Source organism: Engystomops pustulosus, chromosome 3, assembly GCF_040894005.1.
Source record: "Engystomops pustulosus chromosome 3, aEngPut4.maternal, whole genome shotgun sequence".
Classification (NCBI taxonomy): Eukaryota; Metazoa; Chordata; class Amphibia; order Anura; family Leptodactylidae; genus Engystomops; species Engystomops pustulosus.
In genome coordinates, this window is record NC_092413.1 from 80,918,006 (window position 1) to 80,932,422 (window position 14,417).

At 39.6% G+C, this 14,417-nt stretch overlaps 1 protein-coding gene across 3 annotated transcripts in view; it reads right to left on the reverse strand.

Moving 5' to 3' along the window:
• The window catches only part of FBLN7 (fibulin 7), a 72,914-nt gene that overhangs the window by 9,752 nt on the left and 48,745 nt on the right, over positions 1 to 14,417 (reverse strand). For all 3 annotated transcript variants that reach the window (XM_072141214.1, XM_072141211.1, XM_072141212.1), the window contains exons 2-3: positions 11,363 to 11,522; positions 10,162 to 10,332 (exon numbers count right to left, since the gene is read on the reverse strand). In XM_072141214.1, the coding sequence (XP_071997315.1) occupies positions 10,162 to 10,332; positions 11,363 to 11,522 (331 nt within the window). The remainder of the gene's footprint in view (positions 1 to 10,161; positions 10,333 to 11,362; positions 11,523 to 14,417) is intronic.

A 14,417-nucleotide genomic window follows, 5' to 3' on the forward strand; every position in this document is an offset into this window, starting at 1 on the left:
GAAGTTACTCAAAAAGTCAGAAGCATTAACCTATGTGTCCTTCAAATTGCTTCTCCACAGACACAGATCTTTGTTTCTTTGTAGATGGAGCTGCATGCAGGTGGCCAGGCATCCGTTTCACTTGCCAAAGATGAAATTGGATAAAACTCACAAAATGAAACCATCTAGTAAAATATGTACAGGTGGAAAAACTGTACAATGCAAGCTTCTTAAGCAACAGTAGAACTTTGTGCTTTGACATTTTTTTATAGAAACAACTGACCAGGTTTTACTAATACTTGCTTTAGAAGACTTAAAGGAAACCTACCACTTGTAGTGGCAGGTTTCCGATGGCAATACCGGGCACCAGCTCAGGGTGAGCTCGTGCCGTAGCTTATTTTAGTTAGTGTTTTAAACCGCGGTATCGCGGTTTAAAACACTTTTTAAACTTTATAGCCGGCGCAGGCAGGTACGCGCTTGGCGCTTACCATGCGCGCGGCTCTCATTCACTTCCTATGTAGCCGCACGCACGGTAAGCGCCGAGCGCGTACCTGCCTGCGCCGGCTATAAAGTTTAAAAAGTGTTTTAAACCGCGATACCGCGGTTTAAAACACTAACTAAAATAAGCTCCGGCACCAGCTCACCCTGAGCTGGTGCTCGGTATTGCCATCGGAAACCTGCCACTACAAGTGGTAGGTTTCCTTTAAAAAGATTTGTATTCAATTTCGGAAAGAAGCCTTTGATAAAATTACCAAAGAGTGTACTATAGCCTTAAACCTTTCAAGGTCAAACTTTTGGGTACTGTACTACTTTAGCTTGCTGGCCACTAGTGTTGAGCAGACTCAACCTTTGAAGGTCGGACTGGGTTTGGATCAATCCCCCCTGCCACGCTGGCAGAAATTGTGGGCGTTAACTTTTTACATGCAGCTGCCAAAGTTGGTGGTAACATTTTAATTTCCTGCAGTTGCTCACACTAACATCAACCTGCCAATGAGGATCGTCACTCCCTGAGATCATGATCATGGCGTTTGGCAGGGTGCTGGTAGTTTAAATGTTGTTGGCGACTTTGCCAGCGACATTAAAATAGTTAACATCCACAATTGGTGCCAGTACTGATCGCATGTGTTACTGGTTTAACACACCTTTTTAAAATACTGGTTCAACAGAACCCACATTTCAAGGAGTCTGCTTAGCTCTACTGGCCACTTATTTGCTATGAATCATTTTAACCCCTTCCTGCTCCGACAGTTACTTAGCGCTCAGCGGCGCTCGGGATACATGGGGTGCCGGTTGTAACTAACAGCCGACACCCCAGTGTAACACCCACGATCGGAGTAAGCTCCCATCACGGGTGTTTAACCCATTAAATGCCGTTGTCAGCACGATCAGCCCCCTCCCACTGTTTTCAGGGGTGCCGATCATTGCTATGGCAGCCTAGGGGTCCAATTAGTGCCTGAAAGATGGCGTCGATGACATTATTTTAAAACCACATTTCAGCCTATGCACTTGCATCAGTATTGCAGGATATTATCATGAACAAGCAATCAGATGATTGCTTGTTAATGTCCCATGGTGGAAACAGTGAAAAAGTTTAAAAAAAAATCTTATTCAATAAAAAATAAAGCAATACATTAATAAAAATGCCCGTAAGCCCCATAACATATAAAGAGATCTATAACACAAAAAAAGTCTAAATCATAACACAAAACCCACATATATAGTATTACCGCATCCATAACAACCCTTAGAATAAAAGTAAATCATTATTGAACCTGTACAACGAACACCATTAAAAAAACTGCAAAAAAATAGCCCAAAATGATGATTTTTACCTATTGAATCCCACAAAAAATGCAATAAAAAGTGATTAAAAAAACATATGTACTCCAGAATGATACTGGTGCAAAGTATGTCCCGCAAAAAAAAAAAAAAAAAAAAAAACCCTCAACCGCTCCGTAGCTTAAAAAGTCAAATGTTATGCCACTTGGAATAAGGCAATGCAAAAATTATAGATTTGTCCCCACACTAGGGTTTTATTTGGCAAATTTAGTAAAACATAAGAAAAATATTCATGTATGGTATCCCTGTAATCGTATCAACCCATAGAATAAAGATAACATGATTATTAGGCTATACGGTGAACAAAAAAAGTAAAAAATCCAGTACAGAATTGATACTTTTCTACTCCTGCCCTCAAAAAAAAGTTCCTAAATTTTCAACAATAGGGGATACCAACCCCAAAATGGTAACACTGGAAAAAGCATCTCATCCCGCAAAAAAAAATGCCATCACATGGCCCCAATCACGAAAAAGCGAAAATTTTATAGCCTGCAAAAGGGGCCAATGAGAAAACTAAAATCCTGGCAGCTGCAAGTCCCTTCTTCTCTTCTGCGCCTCGCCCTGCGCCCATAAATAAGTATGGCCACATGTGGGGGGTCTCTGTACTCAGGAGAAATTGCATAACAAATTGTAAAGTGAGTTTTCTCTTTTTATCTTTTAAAAATGTGTAAATTTTAGAGCTAACTGAACGTATAACCGACAAAATTTGACCATTCTGAAGATCTCAACGGGTTAACTTCCTAAAAGCTGTTTCTGATAGTTTGAGGGGGGAAGATTTGAAATTGGGTTGATTATATAGGGGGGTTTGATGTTAAATATGTAAAATTTCATTCAAAACAGTATTTATCTCCAAAATAGTTCTGAGTTCAAATAATTCTGAAAATACGGAAAATCGATATTCGATTTGTACGCCGTGTGACATCAAAATAAATTATCCAGACATATCAAAATAATGAAAATGTAAAGTAGACATATGGGAAATGTTATTAAGCAACTTATTTAGGTGGTAAAACGCAATGATTTTGAATTTCTAAAATGGCAAACCTTCGTAAAATAATTCATCATTTTTTCTTTTTTTTGGTAAATAAACGCAAAATTTATCAGCCAGTATTTACCACTAAAATGGAGTACAACATGTGGGGAAAACACAATCTCAGAATCGTTTAGATAAGTAACAGTGTTCAAAAGTTATAACCATATAAAGCGATGCATGTCACAATCCAAAAAATGGGACTGAGCCTTAAGGGGATTAGGGATTAAGAGATCAGTTTACATGTCACAGCTTACAAGTAACTATAAGGTCAACTATGCAATTATATCCATCTTGAAGTGAAATATCTTGCACATAAATTATATTAATTTCTACTAATGATTTATACTGCTGTGCTAAATATCCAAAACACAAATTTTGACAAAAAAAAACTATAAAAAATACATTTGTACATGAACATGAAATGACAAACACAAAGCCTATGGGATCCCTTTAATTCTAATCAATAATCTAATATATAAATCTTAATGTATGTGTACGTGTGTATGTATATATGTGCGCTAAAGGAATCTGTACCGTTGCTTTTACAATCACCAAAATTAGCACATTCGATACCAGCGACTCAGGAAATTTCATAGACTAGGTTTTGAGCCAAAATTTTCACCCCACGCTTTCCAAAATACACTAATTATCCACCATATACAGAAGCCATTGTCTGCTGCTGCTGTGGTAGTTGGAAGCTGAGCCGTGATTGGTTGATATTCTGCCACAGGTCATTATTATGAGCTCTAAGCTTTGATTGGTTACTATAGGGAATGAGCGTAAGACACTTATGTGTCAGGTTATATGGATAGGGATACAGAGAAAGGGGGAGATTTGTCAGAAATGTCTGAGTAAAACTCTTCCAGTTGCTCATGGAAACCAATCAGAGATCAGCTGTAATTTTATAAACATCTGTAGGAAAATGAAACTTGAGCTTTGATTGGTTGCCATGGGCAACTAGAGCAGTTCTCTCAGACACTTCTGATAAATCTCCCCATCGACAAAGTGACAGTCGGAGACAGAGACAGTCACTGGAATGAGAGTGTCAGAGACAGACAGTCACTGGATTGAGAGTGTCAGGGATAGACTGTCGCTGGACAGAGCGTGTCATAGACAGACGGTCACTGGAATGAGACTGTCAGAGGCAGACAGTTGCTGGAATGAGAGTGTCAGAAATAGACAGTCACTGGAATAAGAGTGTCAGAGACAGCTGCTGGAATGAGTGTCAGAGACAGACAGGCACTGAAATTAGAGTGTCAGAGATTTACAGGCACTGGAATGAGAGTGTCAGAGACAGACAGGCACTGGAATGAGAGTGTCAGAGACAGACAGGTACTGGAATGAGAGTGTCAGAGACAGACAGGCACTGGAATTAGTGTTTCACAGATAGACAGGCACTGGAATTAGAGTGTCAGACAGACAGTAACTGGAATGAGAGTGTCTGAGACAGATACAGGGTACAAGTTTAAATACACTTTGATTTAGCTTCTGAACATTCTACTAGTATCTGACACATAGAAAGAGAGATGAGACAGATAAGAGATGAGAGATGATGAGATGTGTATTACACATGACATTCTCGCCTCTTCTATCAGACCCATTACATACTGTCTACTCTACTATATGCCTCCCTTCCACTCCCCTGGATAAAGATCTTATCTGCCTGTAGCTTTAATTTCCTCACAATTCTGCTGTTGTTTGCTGGCAGGAAGTCAGTGTGCGTGTGTGTGAGCTCATCCTGGAATGCAAGGGTGGAGGTCACTGCAGAGAGGAGCTCATCTCAGTGAAGCGTCAGACAGAAGAACAATGGGGCACATTTGCTTACCCAGTCCTGTCGCGATCCCCGATCCGGACGGTCCGACGAATATGAAGTCCGGCGCGATTCACCAACATTGTGATCCTGCATCTGTCGCTTCCCCCACTGAGGTCCGCCGGAGTTCACCTTCTTCCCGGTGCTTGTAAGTGCTTGTCTTGCGACACAATTTACGATGTTAAATCCTGTGCGTTGTCCGATCATCCGACAGCCCGCCCTGCGATTTGTATTGCGTGAAAGCCGGCGCTGATGTGCCAAAATCCGATCGCATGCGCCAAAAAATGTTAAATGCGGCACTAATCGGAAATCATCGGGAAACCTGACAAAAATGCGCTTTGCAGACCCTTAGTAAATGAGCCCCAATATGTCAAGTCCGGGGCAACCAAAATTGTGTACACCAGAACTGATAGAAACAGGTCTGAATTATATCTGTAAAATGTTGTATTTTTGTTAATAACAGTGAATTAGAGAATGTGTTATTTTGTTATCCTGAGTACATTTAAGAATCTTGCCTTTGTGGGAATACCCCTTTAAGCATAATACTGGATAATATTAGGGTATTTATTATATTTCTTGTATTGTTTCCCTAATTACATATTGCACTCTTTACTATACATTGTCAGAGATGAAATGGTTCCCTGACATGGAAATATGTGCTCTCTGTTTCCTGAGAAGCAAACCACTTGTTTATAATTATCAAGAGTTACCAGTATTTCATTGTTCGATGCTATGTTTGTTGCAACCGGAGGATATTAGACATTAGGCACAGTGGTTGAGTGAAAGCGATCCAACATTTGCTTCCAATTTAATCCATCATTTATTTCTTATTAAATGTTGTGCTGTTCCTAGTCTGTCACTATGATGTCAGCCTACTGCTCTTGTTTAAATTAATGTATGTTTCTCTTTTAGAATACTAAGATCAATAAATTGGTGACCAAGTGATAATAAGGAAACTTGAGAATGAGTAGATGGCAATTATTATACAAGGGAGTAACCAGAGAAAGTTGTTGTATGTAATTATTTACTGCATGTTTATGTTCGGTGCGTGTTCTGAGGATTTGCAATCTGGGAATTCTCTCATGTACACATTAAATTGCAACATACATGATCTAACATTGGGGTATTTACATGATAAATATTTAAGTTTGAAAACTGAATGTGACCAAATTCCCAATGTTAATCTAGAGCCTTGTTATAATTCTACATGTATTTCCTGTAAAGTGACATTGCTACGCACAATATATTTCTATTTATTATGTCACATTATATAACATAAATTTAAAAAATTCACATTCACATAAAATTCACATAGAATTATATAAAGTATATAACTAACATTAAAAGAAATTTTGCCAGACAAGATTTTTTAGGCAAAAACAGCCACCATCAAATAAATATATAAAGTGGAGATATGAAACATTAGATATACACTGGAGATGAAAATTAGAGAATAACACACAATTTCCTGTATACAAAGGTCATTGGGTAGTCCTATGTGACTATATCCTAATATGTGTAAAATAGCAGGATTTTAAGCTTATATAAGTGTACTGTATATATTTTACAGCAAAGAATAAAAATGTAAATGAGAGCATTGTAAAAGAACACTGATCAAAATTAGAGAGCCCTTTCAGATATCTGCAAGTTATTAGTGTTATACTCGTGTATAAGCCAAATTTTTCAGCACAAAAAATGTGCTGAAAAACTTCGTCTCGACTTATACATGAGTCAATAAAAAAAAAAAACAACTTACATACTCACCATCCGGCGCCCCGCTGCTATGTTATCTCTCCCCAAGGTCTACGCATGGACTCCAGCAAGATCTAAACAATTATTAACTGGCCTATTCCCAATAATATGAAAGAAGTTTAATGTTTTTTAGGATTTGCTCATTTCTAGAGTCGTTTTTTAAAGACTTTTCTGCCATAACTGCACTAATCACCCCACTAACAAAGAAAAAGATACCTTTTGTTTGGTCTGCTCAAGCACAGGATGCTTTTCCCAATCTAAAGAGTTCACCACCACTGCTCCTATCCTGATTCATCCTGATCCTTCACATACCTTTATTGTTAAAGTGGATGATTCTCAATGTGCGATAGCGGCATCCTGTCACAAATGAAAGGAGAAAAAGATTTGCTACATCCCTGTGCTTATTTCTCTTGTGGGCAGACCTCCTTAAAAAAGAACTATGTTGTTGCAAACAAAGAGCTCTTAGCCTTCAATTGCTGCGTTTCAAGAATGGCAACACTATTTAGAAGGGGCAGCAAAGTACCATCATAATTTAGAGTTCATCAGATCTGCCAAATGTTTGTCCCCCCAACAGGCTCGGTGGAGTTTGTTGATTAACCAATTCAATTTTGTGAACTCTTACAGGCCTGGGTCCAGAAATGTTAAGACCGATGCCTTGTTTAGACTTTATTCTTGAGACTCTTCTTCAGTTGCAGCACCTACAAACATTTTAACAGATTTGATGTTCTTAAAGGGCCTACTTTAAACAATTAGGGACGCCTACAAGGCTGATGCTGTTCTTCTAGATCCACCAGCTGATCTGTCCCATGCATTCCAAAATAAAGTATGACCGATGCATTTATGTACCTGAAAATGTGAAATTAAAAGTATTAAGGTTAACTCATGATTCCAAAATAGCAGGTCCCAAGGAAATACGGAAGACAAGTGAACTTTTGTAACATTTCCTTAGGTGGTCTAATTATCAAGAAGCAATATGTTTCTTCATGTCATACGTGTGCTATGAATAAAACTCCTCGCACTTCACCTGTGGGACTTTTGCAGCCTTTACCAATTCCATCTAGTCCTTTGGAGTCCGTCTCTATGGACTCTATTGTTGATATGCCAACTTCTCATCGGAAAAAACTGTATCCTTGTTGAGGTTGATTGGCTCACAAAAACAGCACATTTCATCCTACATTCTGGTCTTCTATTTGCTAAAGAGACTGCTGATCTTGTTATTCATAATGTTTTTCGCCTCCATGGAGTTCCAGATGAAGTTGTTTCTGATCGTGGTGTACAATTTGCTTCTAAATTCTGGAAAAACTTCTAATAAATCCCAACATGCCTCCACTAAACAGAGTCAGAGACTAATCAACTGGGTTGATTTTCTTTTTGCAAATTTTGTTCATCATCAAAAAAGTATCTTTCTTAATTTTGGTCATCATAAAAAAAAAAAAAGTTTCTTTCCTAACATCCATGCAGTCACTGATAGAATACAATCTCTTGAACAGAACTTGGAACTGCTGAAAGATACCTTGAAGGTTGCTCAAGAGAGATACAAGTAAGCAGCTAAGAAATCTAGCAGACCTTCTCCATCCTTCAAAGAATCAACAACTTCATTTACCTTCAACAAAATTGGGTCAAATATTTATTGGTCTTTTCAGGATTATTGAACAAGTGAACTGTGTAGCCCTCCATCTTAAACTCCCAAAAAAACTATGCTGCAATAGTATTGTGTATGCCGGCAGCCAGCACACACTCTGATGTCAGCAGCGGCCAGACATATCAAACAGAAGACCTGTGGGGGGCGCGGGAAAGGGGAGTTTTCCATTTGTTGTTTTTAATGAATTGGGCAAACTGGGCCAGCTAATATATACTGGGGGGGGGGTCTGGCTGTAAAATGGGGCAGGGGGCTGTTGGCTGCTATATACTGTGGAGCTGTCACTGGCTGTTATATACTGGGGGGGGCAGACACTGGCTGCTATAAACTGGGAGGCAGGCACTGGCTTCTATATACTGGGGGGCAGGCACTGGATGCTATATACTGGGAGGGCAGGCAATGGCTGCTATATACTGGGGGGGGCAGGCAATGGCTGCCAGATCCTGGGGGGCAGGCACTTTCTGCTATATACTGGTGGGTAGGCACTGGCTGCTATATACTGGGGAGGCAGGCACTGGCTGCTATATACTGGGGGGGCAGGCACTGGCTACTATATACTGGGCAGGCTGTGACCAATACATTTTCAACCCTAGGCTTAAACTCAAATCAGTTTTTCCAGTTTTTTTGTGGTAAAATTATCGGCCTCGGTTTATATTCGGGTCGGCTCATACTTGAATATATACGGCATGTCAGAATCTGATGTACTTTTATTATGGACCACTAGTGGCTGTTTCTCTGTCTTCTTGTGCTGATGTTTTGGTTGTAAAAACATTTATTACAAAAAAATAACAGTAAAAACAAGGCAAAGCAACAAAAAACTAAATCAAAATACCAGAAACATAAAACCGAAAACTCCCAGGGCAGACTGGCAAGATAGCTGTTGCTCCAGGAAAATATAAGAAAACCATGAGGCAATCCTAACATTGCTTGAATATTGTGACTATACTACCATCTTTCAGGCCGTCTTATGAATTCTCCCTCTGATGAAACTTGATGTGGAAACACGTCAGAGAGGTGTGATGATGTTTATTTAGGACAAGGGACAGTACTTTTGGGACTGCCCTTGTAAGGGCGGGAGTTTTTCGGGGACATAGGGTGAGCTTATGCAGGGTCTCACACCTTCCCCTATTAGCCTACTACAAAAAGAAGATAGGACTCCCTCCCGTCCCTGGCTTTTATGTCTATTGGCATCTACAATGTGTGGGTAACCAGGATCCCTAGGTGTCTTATACCGACACGACTTCCAGCGTAGGTAATCCATAGAAATATCCAGCTTACCTGTTGCCAATTCTTTTGCAACTGACTATCTCATATACTTATACTGTTAATGTCGGTTGTATGTGGTTTTTTGTACGTCTACACTAGGGTGCTGTATTGGGTGTCACTTTTAGCACTTTTTGTGAGCATTGATTATTGGTACATGTACTACTTTTTAGAGGATCAAAATAAAATAAAAATTTTATCTCTTAACTGTCTACCTTTCTGCTCCTACCTATTGATATATTTGGTGACAGAGTAACTTTCCTAAGATTATTTTCTTGCGTGTTGATTAAAAATAGAGTAATTCTAATTCAGGTGGTCAGTAAGGGAATCCACCATTTGTTTTCATGCATTATGAACTAAACATACATTAAGAATGCTGTGGCTACACTGATGCAGAATCATATCTTGTTTAATCCATGAAGTGAGCAGTTGTGCTATAAAATTATGACATTGAGGCCTAATTATGCACTGCCCCAACTTTGTCCTGTTGAGAAAATGTCATCACTGTGTTGTTCCTGACAAGCAGAAGCAACGATTTAGGAAGCTCTGTGTAATGTGTTTATGTATGGCAGCCAGCAGCACACAGCTTTCCCAAGGTCCTGAATTTTATCATTATTTTTTGAGCAAAACCACTCAGTTCATGGATTAAACAAGATATGTTTCTGCATCCGTGTAGCTACAGCATTTACAAGGTATGTTTGGTTTACAAGACATAAAAACAAATGGAAGACTTCCTTTTAAAGAGAATATCTTGAATTTCTGCTGCATTTTTTGCAAACCTTTGCCAAAAACATCTTCATTTTCCTGGCCCAGATTGAAGCATCTATAAAATCCCATGATAATGACCTTTGCAATGTGGAGCACTCTCTGTCCAGCTTCCGTTCTGCAAGCACAGTCTGCTGCTTGTACCAATGAGTTGGTATCCAAGATCACATGTATAATGGACCTCATGATCTGCAAGATATTTGGAACCAAATTTTCTGCCATTTTCAGGAGCTTCAAGTGGAGGGCAAGAGACTAAACGAAAACAAACAAAAACAGTGAGATGTCTGAAGTGTATATCAGTGATGCTGTTTTAGTGTTTATTCTGATTTTTTTTTAACTCTGCAGAATCTAGTGGTTGTAATTGGCTGCCATTTTCTATTAAGGATGTCATTAAGTCATTATGTGGTACTCAATGATGAGCACTTATCTAAGGCATTTATTCTCTACAAATAGGGTGTAATGAAGTTTTTAAGACCCCTGAATCCCTTTCTGTGTAATCAAAGTTGGAAATTTATTCCACAGGCATTCTACTGAACAGAAAACATAAAATGAGCGAAAAATACATTATTAGATTAATACAGCTTCAAGATTGTTCAAGCCTAAAATAGTATCTGTCCATTATTCCTAAAGTCCTGCACTCTGAGTATCATACCTTTCACAAAGGAAAAGGATAGTCTAAATACAAGAAAAGGGTCAAGATACCAGAATACAAATTAACAGGATACACAGCAAACCTACTACAAACTAATACTATAGCAGTCATCATATGTGAGTCCCAGTCCAGGAGATGAGTGGACCAGAACTCTGAAATTCAGACTAGACAGAACAGCAAGGAAGTAATGTAAGTGGAAGGAGACTCTGTCAGTAACAATGGGTTAACTATTGATGAACCACAGCAGAGCTCCATGAAACTGATGGGTGTGTAGTTGAATCAAGACTGTAAGGGTGCGTTTTTACCTGCGTTTTCATTGCATTTGAAACGCATTACAACAGCTGAGGAGAGGTGATTTGCCTAATTACATCACTGTTAACATTTCAGTTTACAAAACTCATCGTAAACGCGATGTTAATGAGTTAACATTGCGTCTACAAATGTAAACGGTAATGTAATTAGGCAAATTACCTTTCCTCAGCAGTTGTATATGCGTTTCAAACGCAATGAAAACGCAACCAAAACACAACGTGTGAATGCGCCCTCAGGAAAAGCAAAACACCAATGTTCACACAAACCAAAAAAAATTTAATAAAAATGGCACATAGGTGCATCCTCCGCTGCACTAACCTGGCTGTGGGTCAGGGCCACCTTTGATGACAGTGTTTTGCAAATTGTTAAGTCTGCTTTTCATAATACGGATTCCTTCTGCAAATCTTGTTTCTTGACCCTTTAAGAATTGTTGCATCTGCTTGATGACAGTCAGCATCTGTTGTTTGCCTGGACAGTTCTAGGATAAAATATAAAATATTAAGCAAGAAGCTATGTCACACACTTTAAGTGTATAATGTTGAATCTAGAAAAGATTATTGTATGAAATGAAAAAAATATTTTAAAGAGGACCTGTCACCCCACTTATCGGCACTAGGAGCTGCTTACAAAAGTAAGCAGCTCCTAGTGCTTGAACAAACGCTGCAGTGTTATAGTGATAGCGTTACCAGAAACCTCCGGTAACGCTATGTAACACTGCAGCAGGGTATAGTGTAATTGTCGGACAGCTCGCAAAGCTTTCCGACTTATTCATGAGGGGGCGGGGTTGGGGCGTAACTAGGGGCGGTGACTGCCGCCTAGCACGCGGCAGTCAATGCCGGCCTATGGAGCGAGCGGGGCGGTCCGGGGTAGAGGCAGCGCCTCGGACCGCCCCCTCATGAATACATCGGACAGCTTTGCAAGCTGTCCGATGATTACATTGTACTCCGCCGCAGTGTTTGATAGCGTTCGGTACTGTGCCCTAATAACACCAAATATGTCATGACTAGTGATAAGCAGAAATTTGGATCAGTAAAGTCCGGTCAAATCCCAATTTAAAAATTTGTTTGCGTCCTGTTCCAGGTACAGAACCCAAACCCCATTCCCCATTGGCAACCCCGTGTGATCAGGGCTGGCACTGGGAGTTAACTCTTTTGGGAAGTATCATCGCTCCTGATGACATCAAAATGGAAGTTACCTGCACCCCCAGCATGTCAGTGCCAACATGCTCACGTTGCATAGATTTAAATGCAGCTGGTGCCTTTGTAAGCACTCCCCGTCAGCAATTAAAGAGATTACTCCCTAACATGTAGCGATGGGGAGATAAACCATATAATTTTCAGTAATATTTACAAGTTTTTTAATGTACTTCTTTAACCCCTTAACGCTCTGCGCCGTAGCTCTACGGCGCAGAGGTATAAGGGATGTATGAAGAGGGCTCACGGGCTGAGTCCTCTTCATACAGAGGTGGGGGTTTTTGCATTTTGCACAAAACCCCCACCGCTAATAACCGCGGTCGGTGCTTGCACTGATCGCGGCTATTAACCCTCTAAACGCCGCCCGCAAAGTCGCGGGCGGCGTTTAAAAGACGGCGGCGCGCGGGCGCCGCCATCTTTTTTTCGATCGCCACGCCCCCGAACGTCATCGGGGGGCGGCGATCGGTTACCATGGTAGCCTCGGGTCTTCTCTTGACACGAGGCTACATGGTTTATGCAGGTTCGTTACAATGAGCCAGTGGCTCATTGTAATGTAAGACCTGCAAAAACGCCATATATTGCAATACTGTAGTATTGCAGTATATGGTAGGAGCGATCTGATCATCTAGGGTTAATGTACCCTAGATGGTCTAAAAAATAGTGAAAAAAAAAAGAAAAAAAAAGTTTAAAAAATAAAAAAAATTAATAAAATATTAAAAGTTCAAATCACCCCCCTTTCCCTAGAACGGATATAAAACATAACAAACAGTAAAAATCACAGACATATTAGGTATCGCCGCGTCCCAAAATGCCCGATCTATCAAAATATAAAAACGGTTACGGCCGGCGGTGACCTCCGAGGCGGGAAATGGCGCCCAAATGTCCGAAATGCGACTTTTACACCTTTTTACATAACATAAAAAATGAAATAAAAAATGATCAAAATGTCGCACAGACCTCAAAATGGTAGCAATGAAAACGTCTCCTCATTCTGCAAAAAATGACCCCTCACACATTTCCGTGCGCCAAAGTATGAAAAAGTTATTAGCGTCAGAAGATGGCAAAAAAATTTTTTTCTTTTTTGTACACATTCGTTTAATTTTTGAAAATGTATTAAAACACAATAAAACCTATATAAATTTGGTATCACCGCGATCGCACCGAACCAAAGAATAAAGTAGGCGTGTTATTTGGAGCGAAGAGTGAAAGTCGTAAAAACTGAGCCCACAAGAACGTGACGCACGTGCAGTTTTTTTACAATTTTTCCACATTTGGAATTTTTTTTCAGCTTCGCAGTACACGGCATGTTAAAATAAATAACATTACGGGAAAGTAAAATTTGTTACGCACAAAATAAGCCCTCACACAGGTCTGTACACGTAAAAATGAAAAAGTTATGGATTTTTGAAGTTGGAGAGCGAGAAATTAGCCGAAAAACCCTCCGTCCTTAAGGGGTTAATTGTGATTTTATTCTAAATATATTTACAGTGTGACCTAATAGCAACTTATTTGAAAGTAGCTCATGAGCAAATGAAGGTTTTTTTGTGCCTCAATACCTTATACTTTAGGATGAAAATAACCTTTGGTCTTTTTGACACACTAAATTATACTGAAGGAAGGTCTAGTACACACTATTTTTAAGAAGGAATTGTTTCTTTAGAACTGAAAACAGTACACACACAAGAGCATAATTTAATGTGTGGTTTACAGATCTGTGAAGTACCAATAGTGGTTCAATCTTTTTAAGAAAAGTTTCCATTTCCCAAGATCCTTATTTAACTTAAGTCTTAACTAAGGTCATAGACAAAGGATCGAATGTGTCCATTATAAAACTAAAAATAAAAAAATGTGTTAACAAATATTGGCAAGAAGTATGTATCTGTTTGTTAGGTATCACAAGGAAATGAAAGTAGACATCTTACAGTTATAACCGGAGCTCCTGATTCCCTTGCTTTCGTGTTTCTTTCTCTTCCAATATGTCACTCACAAAATAGAGCAGTTCACACTCCTCCAGCACAACTTCCTGAATCCTCCGATAATATACCGCTATTTAGACCAACACTCCATTCAGACCAACCATTGAAGAACGCCCCAGAAGAAGACAAAGCGGGAGAAACCCAGGGTCGGGCGAGAACGTGCAGCTGGTGTCCCATATTGGAGTTTTACAGTCACCGGCCACT